This window comes from Sceloporus undulatus, chromosome 10 (genome assembly GCF_019175285.1).
Source record: "Sceloporus undulatus isolate JIND9_A2432 ecotype Alabama chromosome 10, SceUnd_v1.1, whole genome shotgun sequence".
NCBI lineage: Eukaryota > Metazoa > Chordata > Lepidosauria > Squamata > Phrynosomatidae > Sceloporus > Sceloporus undulatus.
Window position 1 is genome coordinate 8001625 of NC_056531.1, and position 14023 is coordinate 8015647.

Genomic DNA, 14023 nt, shown 5'->3' on the forward strand with positions numbered 1-14023 from the left:
ATCCATTATATTCTTGAAGGCAAGGTGGCAAAATGTGGAATGCTATTGCTAAGTGATTTTGTAACTGTTTCACCAGCCAAAACCAGCAAGTGCTCTTCAATTATTGTTCTTCATTCTGAGGAGAAGTGATGAGTGGGGTGCCTGGTCCTATCCTTCACCCAGTGTTGTTACCTTTATCAATTATACTAGAAATGTGGGCATGCTTATCAACTTTGCAGATGAAACAAGATTTGGATGGGTAGATCCCCAGGGGACAAGATCATGATTCAATAACCCAAGTTTGGACAGAAACAGATCATACAGCTGGGACAAAAACAACAAAATGAATTTCAAAATTGATGAATGTAAGGCAGTGGTTCTCAAACTGTGAAGCAGGTCCCATGGGGGGATGCAAGTCTTGCTCAAGGGTGTGTGTGAAACTTAGAGGCCCTTATTCTTTCCAAACTCTTTCTGTCTTAGGCAGAAAGGCGAGGAATATGTTTGGAGCAGCTGCTTCTGTCTGAGGGAGGAGGAGGAGAGTAGGGAAGCTCACTAAACAAACAAAATATTTTTATTCCTATACTACGTTGAGTGGGGGGGAGGCAGCTTCGTCTCATTCTCACATTGGAAGCAGGGTATCTCATGGGGAATAAAATCTTGACAAACTGCCTAAAACATCTTGAAATAGCCTGTTTTGTGAAGAAAGAGTAATTTAATATGATTTCATCACAACAGTCTTAGAGCACCCAATGATCCTTTCATTTGGAAAACTGTCCTTCTCTAGCGAATGGTAAGAAGAGTGATCAATGTAACAGACACCCTTCCTACAGCACAGAACAGAGGTGGGTTTCCTGTGAACCCAAGGATGGAATTCTGCTGGTGTTCTGCAGCAGTTTAACTATGCCAGGATAAGTATAGGCAGTGGGTGGTGTGGGGGATGTCAGAGATGCAGTAGAAATATGGCACTAGAGAAACTGGCAGCTTGGAGGTCAGCAGAACACAGCTCTGGCATCGTGTTCATTTCTTGTGTGTATGTACATTTTCTTATAGAAGTGGGAGGACATTTTTGTCCAGTTTGGAAGTCTGTATTTAGATTGCAAATGCAGAGTTGCACAGAGTTGCATATGTGGTGCCATTGTGAATGTGGAGCATTGCATGTGTAGATGTGCACTGTGTTCCACATCCATTTTTTTTGCCCTTTCAGTTGCTCAGTTGCTCACCAAATAGATTTCAAGGGTAGTAGCCTTTTATCTTGCAAACTGAATTCAATATTTATTTCCTGGACTGAGTCTCCTTGTACCCACATGGCCAGAAGGAAGAGGAGACCACCTGCATCAATACCCTTCCATACCATCTAAACAGAGGACTACAACTGCAACATCTTGACATAATGCAGGGCTATGACTAACATCGTAAATTTTTCCCCCTTTGTCCTGAATCATTATAAACACCTTTGCTTGATGAAGAAGCCAGCGGAGCTTTGAAAGCTTGCAAAATGTATAATGTGTACTACCAATAAAGGTATCACTGTTTGGTGGATTTTGGATGATGCTGTACTTCACATAAATCTAATTATACGCATTCTTCTTGCTGTATTGATCTCAACCACCATCTGCCTTCCACACCATTGTTGTACAGTGCCACAACCAGCATCATGCACCCAAAGGGTTTTGGACACAGATTGCATATAGAGCCCAGTCTAAGGTCAAAAGCCCTCTGCAAATTATTTGCTTAGACAGCTAGCAAGAGATATTTAATCCTATCTTAATACCCAGCAGGAGAGAAGAGAAGAAGGTGGTGGTGTCAGAAAGGAAGTCAGGAAGAGAAAGAAGACAAGGCAATATTGTAAAAGAGAAGGGAGGGAGGGAAGATGGTCCTTTTGGCTCCCATCACTAGCATGTGACCCCTGTGGTAGGCCTCTAGAGAAAAACATATAATTTCTATGTTTGTCACATAGTTCTAAAAGCATTTGTAGATGCATCCAATACAGCAGTTAAAATTTCACAATGCACCATTCAAAGATAATCTCTCCTAGCAGACATTTTTGGAAATAACTGAGATTAGCACTGCAAATTCATGCAGTTATGAACCAGTAAAAATCACCAAGAGTCACCTGATGGGTGCAGACTCATCCCCCTTGTCCAGCCAGTCTTGAGGTGGGATTATGTACATGCACCAAAGGCCCCAGTTGTAGCCATGTGCTGCATTAGCATACTGCTGCACTTCAAATGTGTTGTACTTAATGTTGTCTATTGCTGGGAGAATTATACGTTTCCTGTCTTCTCTGATGCGCATAAGTGCTGGCTCCACCCTATAAATAGTAAAGCAAGTGGGTATTTTTAAAAAGAGAGAATTTGCACATTTTATTCCTCAAAAGAGACTTAGGGTTGAATCAGATGGTCGTATATGGGTGGCTTGATGTTGCCCCTTTCAGTGCTGGATTGGGGCCACAGCAACTGCACACCGCAGCCACAATCCGGCTTTTTTCTGGCGCTAAAAGAAGCAGCAAAATACTGCTCCTTTTTGCACTGGAAAAAGGGCAGCTTCTCCACCGCGGTGGTGGCTTTTAAGCACTCCTGCAGCATGCAGCATATAAAGGCTGTGCCACCAGAGTGCCGCAATGCTGCCTGCCACCTGGGCAGGTGGATGGTATGATGTTGGCTTGGGGGTGGTGTCGGGGTGTGCGTCATCTAAACACCACACCCCCATGACACCCTCAAGTCGGCTTATTGTGCCAGTTTCACCCCATATTATTTATCTAAAAGTATTTGGAATATGTCTGGTTGACCTCTTGGGCTATCATCCAACTTAGTGTAAGATTTCCACAGGTATCAGTATACTGGAATATAATTTCTTTTGATGTATGCGCCCAGAAACATTCCTTGGCAGAGTTTGAACTTCAATGTGCTGAATTTGTGAAATAGGTTTAGAACAGTGGATAACTGCTTGAAATTTTACCCAATGCTGATTCATCACCCCATTGACATGGAAGCCATCAGTTGCCACTGACTAGGTAAAATGGAAGTCTCTTATTTTCTGGGACCTAGGAGTAGGAAAGGAAACTACCTTTGTGGTAAACCTGGAGCATATTCCTCCTGATAAGCAAGTGGCTGTCCAGCCTTTTTCTGAAGACATCCAGAGAAGCAGACCCCCACCACATCTCTAGGCAATTGCTTTTATTGTCAAACTACTCTCCTGTCAAGAAGTTCATTCTAAAGTTCAATCAGAACCCTAGTAAATAATGGCGGTGGCCTGATGGTGGCGGCCTCTCCACATGGCTGCCACCATTTTAACATAATGGACACATAGTGTCAACATGTCGCAGCACATCTGTTCCATCACGAGTGTGCCATTGGCGCACTTGTGACGTAACCCGGGTGCCAGTAAAAGAACCTGGAAAACCAGGTTCTTTTAACTTGAGAGGAATGTCGCATGTTCTAGTGGCGGCAGCGTCCCTCCAGAGTTAAAATGGGCGCCTCCAAAAACGGCGGTCTATACCGGGCCTAAGATAGCATTTGCCTTCTTTGCCGTAGCACCATACTTTGTGGAGAAGTCACATGGCAAAGTTTTAATTTTAAAAAATTGATTGTTAGCTAGGTGCAAGTTTGAGTGGCTTGACCATCAGTGGCTGAGAAGAAAGGTTAGAAGGATTTCCTGCTTCCATGGGAGCTTGTACTGTAGCAGATCTCATTTTAAATAATTAAATAAGCTGGCCCCAGTTAAACTTATGTCTTGTGTCTACTATTGTTATTTCCTAGGGAAGTAAATAAGGGGGAATATTTTCCTTTTCTCAGCCCACCTCCCACTCATCTGGATAGGAAGTTCTGTGTATGTTCAGAAGCCGGGGCTTCTATGTTGGTAGGGTGGTGAATTTTCAACCAGCTCTCCAAGGCGCCAAACCTATTTTGAGGAGAGTTCAGCACCTTGGATGTCAAACTAAAACCTGGTGCCAATTCAGTGGTCCAGTGACATGGAATTGGCTGGAAATCCACTTACAGTTTTGTAAAAATGCCATTTTTAAATTTTAAAGGGGCGGGGGCTTATTTGAAAGGAAAATCACTACTCCAGAGCTGCAATTCTCTCCTTCCCACACATTTTTATGGTGTCATGAGGTTTTGTGGGGTAAAGGAGGCTGCAAAAATAGTCTTGGGAAGCTGCACGATGCTTGTATGATTTGCACTCCTAGAACAGACAGTACTTGGCTAAAAGAAGAAGTCCATTGAGCAGGCATAAGGTCCTCCAGATGTTGTCAGACTGCAACTTCTATCAGCCTCAGCTAGCATAGCCAGTGTTGTGGCATGATGGCAGTTACAATTCAGTAACATTTGGAGGACCACATGTTCCCTATCTTTGCTCTAAGGTATATAAATAAGGTACAAAGTATGTATACAAAGCATGTCCCAAAGGGGAAAGGGATAGTGATTAGACAAAGGCCTGTCTGTGCTGGCATATTCCTTACTTTATACTGTTTAATGAATTACTTCCTTTAAAATCTTTTCAGAAACTTCACCTAATACAAAATGCAATGGCCAGGTGGCTGAGCAGGGAGCATCTATAGAGGGGTATACATGAAAAACAAAAAAAATCTTGCTACCTCTCATATTATCTTACCAGCCAATGTTGAACTCAACATGAGCATCAAAAAACCCAACAACTGGAGATGTTGCAGCTTTCCAACCTTGGATTCTGGCTCGGATCAGCCCTTCACGTTTGTTATTGCGAACTATTTTCACCAGACCCGGATATCTCTTGTGGACATACTGGTCCAAACTGAACTTCAACTCAACTATAAAAAGCAAAAGGAAAAAAAGGATTTGATTGAGATGAGCCACATCCTAGGGAATGCTGGCCTGATGGTGTGAAATTTAATCATACTGGTCCAATGACTAACCTTGTGCACCAGAGAACTCATTTCCACAAGGTTTTTTTAATGTTTCAATGCAGTGTACTTGCATGACTTAGGAGCAGAGCATTTGCTTTGCAGGTAGAAGGCTCCAGGTTTGATACCTGAGGTCTCCAAGTAGAGGAAAAAATCCTGCCAAAGATAGTGGACAACAGATACTCCTGGTCCATGCCAACAGTACTGTGCTAGATGGACCAAATGTTTGAAATAAAATAAAATAAAAACTATGGACACAGAAAAGGATGAATACATAGGAACATAGGAAGCTGCTTTATACTGAGAAAGCAGCTTCCCATGTTCCCATGTATTCATCCCTTTTTATGTCCATAGTTTTTATTTTATTTTATTAAAAAACTTTATGAATTATTTAACTACCAATGGAAATAGGTTGCCATAGTGGTGGGACTGCGTGTTCCTGTGAGGCGAGAGGCTATGCTGATGGTAGCAGTGCTTATGGTTGGGTCTCCTATGTCACACAGGCATGCACTTTGCACGCTCCTCTTCCTTCATCCCATGTTACAGCTGGCTGAGGAAAGCTGGCTAAAGCATGGGGGAGGCAGGAGGGGCGTGCATGCAATCTTCCTGCTCCCTCCCTCCTGGAGAAGGAGGAGGACATGTGTGCACAAACTCATAATCCAAGCCGTTACTGTCAAAGTCACTAAAGTTGAGGGCCAATTGTATTTTGATCTGTTATATGATTATAACAGCAAGAGTACTATATGTAAAATATTGGAACCAGAAAGAAATTCTGGATGTTGAAGAGAGGATAGAAAAACTATTGACAAACTTGACAAAAGAAAATTTAGCTTGTGTATATGAGTACTTGCCAACCTTTTATAAAGTTTGTAATAAAAAAAAAAAGATTGTGAGACAGTGCAATTATTGGTTTTGATGTTTAAATATGAATTCTTTCCTAAGGATCAGGAAGGTATGTTAACATAAATGAAAGTTAATTAGGAAAAACTGTATGATAGAATAGCTGGTTGCAGTCAGAAATGTGATGGAAGTTACTGGGGTAAGAGGGCGAGGGGTGTGGGGATGCAGGGTAATGATATGTTAGATAATCTTACCTGTCTAGAATTGTTCATTAATTTGTTCTCCCCTTCTTTTATCGTTTCCTTATTTGTTCTTCACTTTTTGTATATGTGTGTTATAATTTGTTGTATGCATGTGTCTTTTACTTCTTTTATGTATTATTGAATTATTAATAAACATTTACTATTATATATACAATAATTATTCCTTCTTCTATTGATATCATAGTATAAAATTTCATCCTCCCCTCCCCAAATCTAGGGATCCTAAACCATATCCCTGTCAATCTCCATAAATATAAATTGTCTACCAAATAATTACATGTTAATAATTAATCATAACCGTCAACAACGATGTTTCCCAAAATCTCTTTTGAGTCAGTACTGCAACTCTGGAGACCAGGATTTAAATCCATGCTCAATTATGGAAACCCATTGGGTGACCTTGAGTAAGTCACTCTCTCAGCCTCAGAGGAAGGCAAGGCAACCCCCCTCTGATAGGTTCACTTTAGAGTTGCCAAAAGTCAGAAACAACTTGAAGGCACACAACAACATTCTAAATTATATCTTCTTTCATGTCTCTTATTACTTTGTATGTTAATTTTTCTGAAAGAACTATTATTATTATTATTATTGTTATTATTATTATTATTATTATTATTATTATTATTTATATCTCACCTTTTCCCCGAAAGAGGGACACAGGGTGGCTGACAATATTTTAAAACAGTACAATTTAAAGCAAACAAAAATAGTACATTAAAATAGAATTCAATTACTACAATATTAAAACAAATTGCAAGTTAAAAGAATAAAATACAGTTCAAAAAGATAAAAAAGTTTAAAACATTTTAAAACAATTTAACACCCCAGCAAGTTCTTTAAAAACTGTTTTAAACGCTTGCCTGAACAGGAAGGTCTTAGCCTGCCAGGAGAAGGACAACAAGGCTTCCCTATGGACCATATCCTATTTAAACACTTTTGAAGTAAGAGACTGTGCAATGTTTTCCATGCTTCAGCTATTTCTAGACCTCTCAGCACTTAACATGTGGTATAAGGTCCTTATTTGGCAAGTTTTCATTTTTGCTTTCAGATATAGTAATATAAGTAATAGTCCCCCTCTTAAGTGGATTTCTTGGCCCAACATTTGACTTCTCTGATAGCTTGGATAAGGAGACCTGTAATGTAAAAACATCTGAAGGCCACTGGTTTCCCAATCCAAAATTATCCCAAGTGTCTGTAGGTCTTAAGGCTTTTCAGAGTAGAGTTTATTTTAGCCCAGGAATGGGAAATGTGTTATCATGGCCAGCGGTGAGGGATGCTGGGAGCTGTAGTATAACAACATCTGGAAGCACATGAGTTTCTCACTCCTGATCTAGCCTTAACTGGATATAAAAAGGAATAAATGGAACGTTTTGTGTACTCTACCATGGAGCTACAGTTCTTTCCATGTACAGAGCACATGACTGCATACCATCTCCACATAGGGAAAAGAAATACACAAGTAAAACACCTCCAGTCTTCTGTCACTACAAATAATACAAGCAAAAAGACACAAATAATAAGAAGCAGAAAAATAAAGAAACAGCTTTTATGAACGTTCACCATTGTCACTGTTGTCATCCACCAGAATAATCTCCTTGAGCAAGTGAGATGGAGTATGATTCACAACACTGTGTACTGAGCGCAAGATGACAGAAATAGCCTCATTTACAAAAATAAAGACCACTGAGATCTGAGAGAGGTCATCAGGATAGGACATCTGTTTGCACCTGGAGAGAACAAAGAGAGAAGTAAGACCCACTGAGCATTCAACAGGAGGAAATAATTCCTTTCCTTTCCTGGGGTAAGTAGATGTCCCCAATTTTCATGGCTGGTTTGCTAAGGATGTAAGGAATATTTGCAAACTTTCTCATCATCAGTGATCAAAAACTATCAACTGCTGCAAGACATTTTTGCCCCTATAAAAGCTTAATATCCCCCCCCCCCCCTTTTACTTTTTCTTCCCCCCCCCCCCCACAAAAAAACTGTATGCTGGGTAAAAATAATCACATAGAATCATAGAATTTTAGGGTTAGAAGGGCCACAAGGACCCTCAACCCCCTGATATACAGAAATGCACAATGAATATTCCTGAAAGATGATAGAACTCAATTTAAAGGCCTCAAAAAATGGAGAGTCCACCACCTTCTGGACTCTAGAGAGCCAATGTGGCATAGTGGTTGGAGTGTTGGACTGTGACTCTGGAGACCAGGGTTCGATTCTCAGCTTGGCCATCTAAATCCATTGGGTGACCTTGGGCAAGTCACACACTCTCGGCCTCAGAGGAAGGCAATGGAAAATCTCCTGTGAACAAATCTTGCCAAGAAAATCCCACAATAGAGTCACCATAAGTCAGAAATGACTTGAGAGGACACAACAACAGCAACAACAAAAACCCCACCACTTTCTGAAGCAATTTATTCCACTACTGAATAGCTTAAGGGTCAGAATCACTGGTAATAGTTGGAAATGAGATCTTAGAAGAATGCTTCCTTTATGCTGGTGCGTAATGCTCTCTGTTTACTTGTATAATTTTGTTGTTGTTTTAATTTGATTTTACCTAGATCATTATTTTTATATGAGTGTTTTATTAATATGTATCCAATTCTGAGATATTTTTGGTCAAAGACCCTAAATAAAGATTGATTGACTATGATCTATCAGACCTGGTTATTAAGTCTATTAAAGTTAAAACCCAGAATGTCTGTAACAGACAAAATTGATAGACCAGGTACTTCACCCTGGGTTTTCTTTTATTAGTTAATGAATTATTAATATTTTAGTGAAATTTATATTCTACTATTTTTATTGTTTTAATATATTTGCTTAATATACTGCATATGAATATGATGTGTTCTAATTTCTAAACAACTGAGATCTTCTAAACAGCTCTCATATCTTACCAGAGAAGTGAGTACTCCTTCTTACTAAAGCTGCCCAGAAACTAATTGACTTGTGAACTCTTTTCAGGAATAACAATACTTCTAAAGTACTAGAAAAGGAGAGAGCTAAAAAGAAAGAGAACAGGCACTGATGTACTGACTAATTTCAATACCTTAGTAAGTTTAATTCAACCTTTATTAACTGCTCCTACAAATAATAGTAACAGACAAGAACCAAAAAATTGACAAAATTGGTTCGATTCAGAGTGCAGAGAGGCATGGATCTCACTCAAAGACCTTTTCAAACAATATAAATTGAACCCAAAATACTACTCTGTGACAGATCTTATGAACCAAAAGAAACAATATAAACAATTGATTAGACAAAAAAAGGAGTGCCATTCAAGCAGTTTGGGAAAATTTAATAACAGCAGCCAATGCAAACAACCCTATCCTCTTCTGGATAGCTCCATCCTTCCCTAACACACATATATATAATCCCTTGTTTCAGATACCCGTCAATATCTGGGAAAGTCATTTTGCAGACCTGTATGATCAAACTGAGAATTTAACAGTAGACTTGATGTTAGATGCTTCATCTCTCACCTTATGGCCCCCAGTATCCTGTTCAGAAATTAAGAACTTAATTAACCAGCTTAAACCAGCAAGAGCTCCTGGAGCAGATCTCATTACCTGTGACTGCTGGATACCAGTACTATCCACACTTTTTACTGCAATAGATCGATCAGCAATAATCCTAAAAGATTGGGGTCTTGCCACTATAATTCCAGTATATATAAAAAAGGCAAAAGAGATGACCCAACAAACTTTCAACTAATCAGTCTACCAAGTCAGATAAGCAAAATATATGCCAAACATTTATTGGCTAAATTAAAGGATTGGCTGGAATCTGAGAATGTCTTGAAGGATGAGCAGGCAGGTTTTAGGGCCAGTAGATCAATGATAGACCATGCAATGGTATTACAACACCTAGTAGAGAAGTATTCTCACTCAGGACAACCTCTTTATATAGCATTCATCGATTTTAAGTCCGCATTTGACACTGTCTCTAGACCTAGACTGTGGGAAAAACTAAAGAATACTTCTATAGATAAATGCCTTCTTCTATTACTTGTTAAAATTCATGAAAACACTAGTCTGAAGGTAAGATGTAGTAGCCAAGGACATGTCTCTAAGGAAATCCGAGTTAGGAAAGGAGTCAGGTAAGGGTGTGTTTTGGCCCCAACCCTATTCAATTACTATATAAACTCGCTAATTTCCTTTCCGAGCAACTCTTCCTTTCACCCCACCCCACCCCAAGTTAGCTAATAGACATATCAATATATTATTATATGCTGATGATGCAGTTATTTTATCTCTGACCCCCATAGGCTTTAAGAGAGCCCTAAAATCTCTTGTTCACTATTGTGCCGAGGAAAAATTAATAATAAATTTCTCTAAGACTAAGATCCTTACCTTCTCTAAATGCCCTAAATTGAGAAATCGGATGCTGGAGGGGCAGCTTATTGAACAGGTTAAAATCTTTAAATACTTGGGGATTGTATTTCAAGCTTCAGGGAGAAGACACGCTCACTTAGATTATGTTATTCGAAATGCCCAAAGAACGACAAATTCTATTCAAAATTAATTCTTCTCCAAGGGAGCCCAGTTTATTCCCGCCGCAATTAAACTTTTCACAGCCAAAGTACGATCACAATTACTATATGGAGCTCAATTAGGACCTTATAATGACATGACTGCCCTTGAACGGGTACAAACAAAGTTTTTGAGGAAGATATTCCAGGTAGCTCGCTGTGTACCAAATGCTGTATTGCGAAGGGAAGCAGAGATTAGTAAAACTGAGTCTAGTATGTGGATTAACATTTTCACATACTGGTTTAAATTAAATAAAAATCCTGGAGGATTAGCACAGTTAATCCTGGTAGACACTCATGAATCCTCTTGGGAAATAGCTATAATCAGGAAATTGAATCTTCTAGGACTTTCCAGGGTTACTATCCTAAAGCTGGAAATAGATCAAGCAAAATTGGCTATTAAACAAAGGATCTTAGACATTGAAGGCCAGATGGAAATTGCTGCTTTTCCTAGACTAGATTATTTCCTAGTGGTAAATAATCTAATGTCGGTCTCTTCCCCAGCTTTCTACTTATCTCATGTCACAATATCCAAATTTAGGAGAGCTTTATCTTTAGCTCGCTGTAATGCTCTGCCAACAGCAATGCTAGAAGGAAGATATAGGAAAACGCCTTATGAATCTTGGCTTTGCCGGTGTGATGGTGGTGTTATTGAAACGACAGAACATGTTCTTTTGTACTGCCAATTTTATAAAGATATTCACCATCAGCTGATCATGCCTCTCCTAAATAAATACCCTGGTCATACTGACACTTTCTACTTACGTTATCTCTTGGATAACCGAAAACCAAATGTTCTTCACAAGGTGGCAAAATTTTGCTATATTGTATGTAAATTACGCCCCAAATTGGTTGTTGATGGAAGCTTAAATGTCTACAGCTGATCTGAAATTGTATCTGAAATTGTATAGACAATTTTTTAATAACTGTACTGTGTAATTGTTATATTGTCAATTTTTGTATTGGTCAATGACCGAATAAAATTTTGCTTACTTTCTTACTACTAAAGACTTACTTCAAATAATTATTTTCACAACCTAAAATAAGGAAGGAAGAAGTTAAACAATTTTTAAAAAATCAGGAGATAACCCCAATAAATGAAGAACAAAGAACTGAATTAACTAAGGAAACCACAATTAATGATATTTCAATGGCAATAAAAAAATTAAAATAAGGTAAAACACCAGGGCCAGATAGACTTAAGGCGTTGTATTATAAAAAATTAGAACATGAGATTGTTAAGCCACTACAGAATACAATGAATGCGATTCTAACAGAAGGAATACCAGAAACTTGGAAATCATCTTTATTAATTCCCAAATGTCATCGACATTAATTCCCAAAACTGAATCAGAAGTACACGAAATTAAGAATTTCAGACCAATCAGACTTCTCAACAATGACTACAAAATTTTCACTATGATACTTGCAGAAAGACTGAAGAAAATACTAATTGGATGGATCAACGACGATCAGGTGGGCTTTCTACCAGGCAGACATTTAAAACAAAATGTGAGAAATATTATAGATTTAGTGGAATATCTTGATAAAAAACCCAATTGTCAAGCAGCTTTCATATTTCTTGATTCTGAAAAAGCATTCAACAATGTCAATTGGGATTTTTTGATTGAAACATTGGAAAGAATTCAATTAGGCCTCAGTTTCATTAAATGGATTTTGGAGATATACAGTGGAACCTCGCCATACGTGGTGGGATCCGTTCTGGATCCCGCCGCGTATGGCGATTTCCACCTATGCTCGAGCCCCATTGTAAACAATGGGGCTCGTGCGCGGCAGCGTGGGCTCGCGCGGGGCGCAACAGGCGCGCATGCCCATTCAATTGAATGGGACGCGCCACCCCTTCCGCCCCGCGCGTGCGCCGTGGCTTGAGCGCGTATGCTCAAGGCCGCGTATGGCGAGTGCGCGTATGGCGAGGTTCCACTGTATAAATCACAGAATGCTAGAATATTGATAAACGGAAGTAAAACTGATAACTGTCCAATCCAAAAAGGAACTAGACAAGGTTGCCCTCTTTCTCCCTTACTATATATTACCGTGACAGAAATATTAAACAATACAATTAGATCAAAGGAAAATATCACAGGAATAAAACTTAAGAAATATGAACATAAACTAAAATTTTACACTGATGATATGGCCATAACTTTATCTAATCCTTTGGAAAGTGCCACAACATTGATAACAACCATAAAAGAATTTGGAAAGTATGCTGGTTTAAAAATTAATGAAAAGAAAATGAATGTATTAGTAATGAATATGACAAAAAACAACAAGAAGAGTTTACGGCAAAATCAGGTTTCAGTATAAAGAAAAAAGTAAAATATTTAGGAATAAACATAATGACAAAGAACTCTGAATTATTTAAAAACAATTATGAGGCAATGTGGCTAGAAATCAAAAAGGACCTATAAAGATGGTCGAAACTGAGTATGTTGTGGATGGGAAGAATTTCAACTATAAAGAATTTATATAAAATTATGTAAAAATGTCCTACTCAAAATATTATATCTATTCCAATCACTTCTGATAATATCAAATGATATACCTTTTAAAGTGTTGGAAAAGGACTTATCAAATTTCATCTAGAACAAGAGGAAACCCAGGATAAAGATGAAAACTTTACAAGAGATGAAAGAGAAGGGAGGATTGGGCATACAAAAATTGAAAATCTACTACCATGCATGTTGTTTAGATTGGGTCAAACAATGGATCAGAATTAAAGAAGAAAAAGTGTTGCAACTGGAAGGTTTCGACTTAATATATGGTTGGCATGCATATATGAAGTACGATAAAGTCAAAGTAAATAATTTAATTACCATTACATTCGTAAAAATCTGCTTAAGATATGGCTAAAATATAAAAATAAACTTATAAAGGGGATACCAAGATGAACATCAACCAATGAGGCTTTCTTCGCCAGAGAAAGAATAAAACAGGATAGCTGGCCCACATACAAAGATCTTTTAATAATAGTAAACGGAAATGATAGAATCAGAACAATGGAAGAATTATTACAGAAAGGATATGATAACTGGTTCTTATACAGAAAAATTTATGAGAGGTCTAAAATCGACTGAAAGACATTCCTAATTGAGAAGGAAGAAACAGAATTTGAAAAACGAGACTCAACATACCATTTCTAAAATGTACCAATTATTATTAAGCCTGGAAATGGAACAAGAATCCATCAAACAATATATGATAAACTGGGCAAAAGACTTTGGACAATCTATACAATTGAAAGAATGGGAAAAAATGGGAAAAAAGGATAAAGTACACATTAAGTTATGGCATCAAAGAGAGTTACTACAAGATACAATTTAGGTGGTACCTGACACCTGAGAAAATATCTAAAATATATAAAAATAATAAAGGTGAAAGTTGGAATTGCCACAAAAATATTGGTACTATGATACACATGTGGTCAAAGATTTTTGGAATAAAATACATAATGAACTAGAGAAAATGTTGAATATAAAGATAAATGTGGAGTCTAAATTATATCTG

The 14023-nt window shown here is 38.3% G+C and overlaps 1 protein-coding gene across 4 annotated transcripts in view; it reads right to left on the reverse strand.

Annotated features, from left to right (window-relative positions):
* The window catches only part of GALNT9 (polypeptide N-acetylgalactosaminyltransferase 9), a 78180-nt gene that overhangs the window by 42864 nt on the left and 21293 nt on the right, over nt 1-14023 (reverse strand). For 3 of the 4 annotated variants that reach the window (XR_006100907.1, XR_006100908.1, XM_042442143.1), the window contains exons 3-5: nt 7522-7688; nt 4591-4765; nt 2093-2290 (exon numbers count right to left, since the gene is read on the reverse strand). Coding sequence is in view for 1 of the 4 variants with exons in the window: in XM_042442143.1 (XP_042298077.1) it covers nt 2093-2290; nt 4591-4765; nt 7522-7688 (540 nt within the window). In the remaining 3 variants the exon portion in view is untranslated. Of the gene's footprint in view, nt 1-2092; nt 2291-4590; nt 4766-7521; nt 7689-14023 lie in introns of those variants that run through there. The other variant, XM_042442145.1, reaches the window with a different exon arrangement.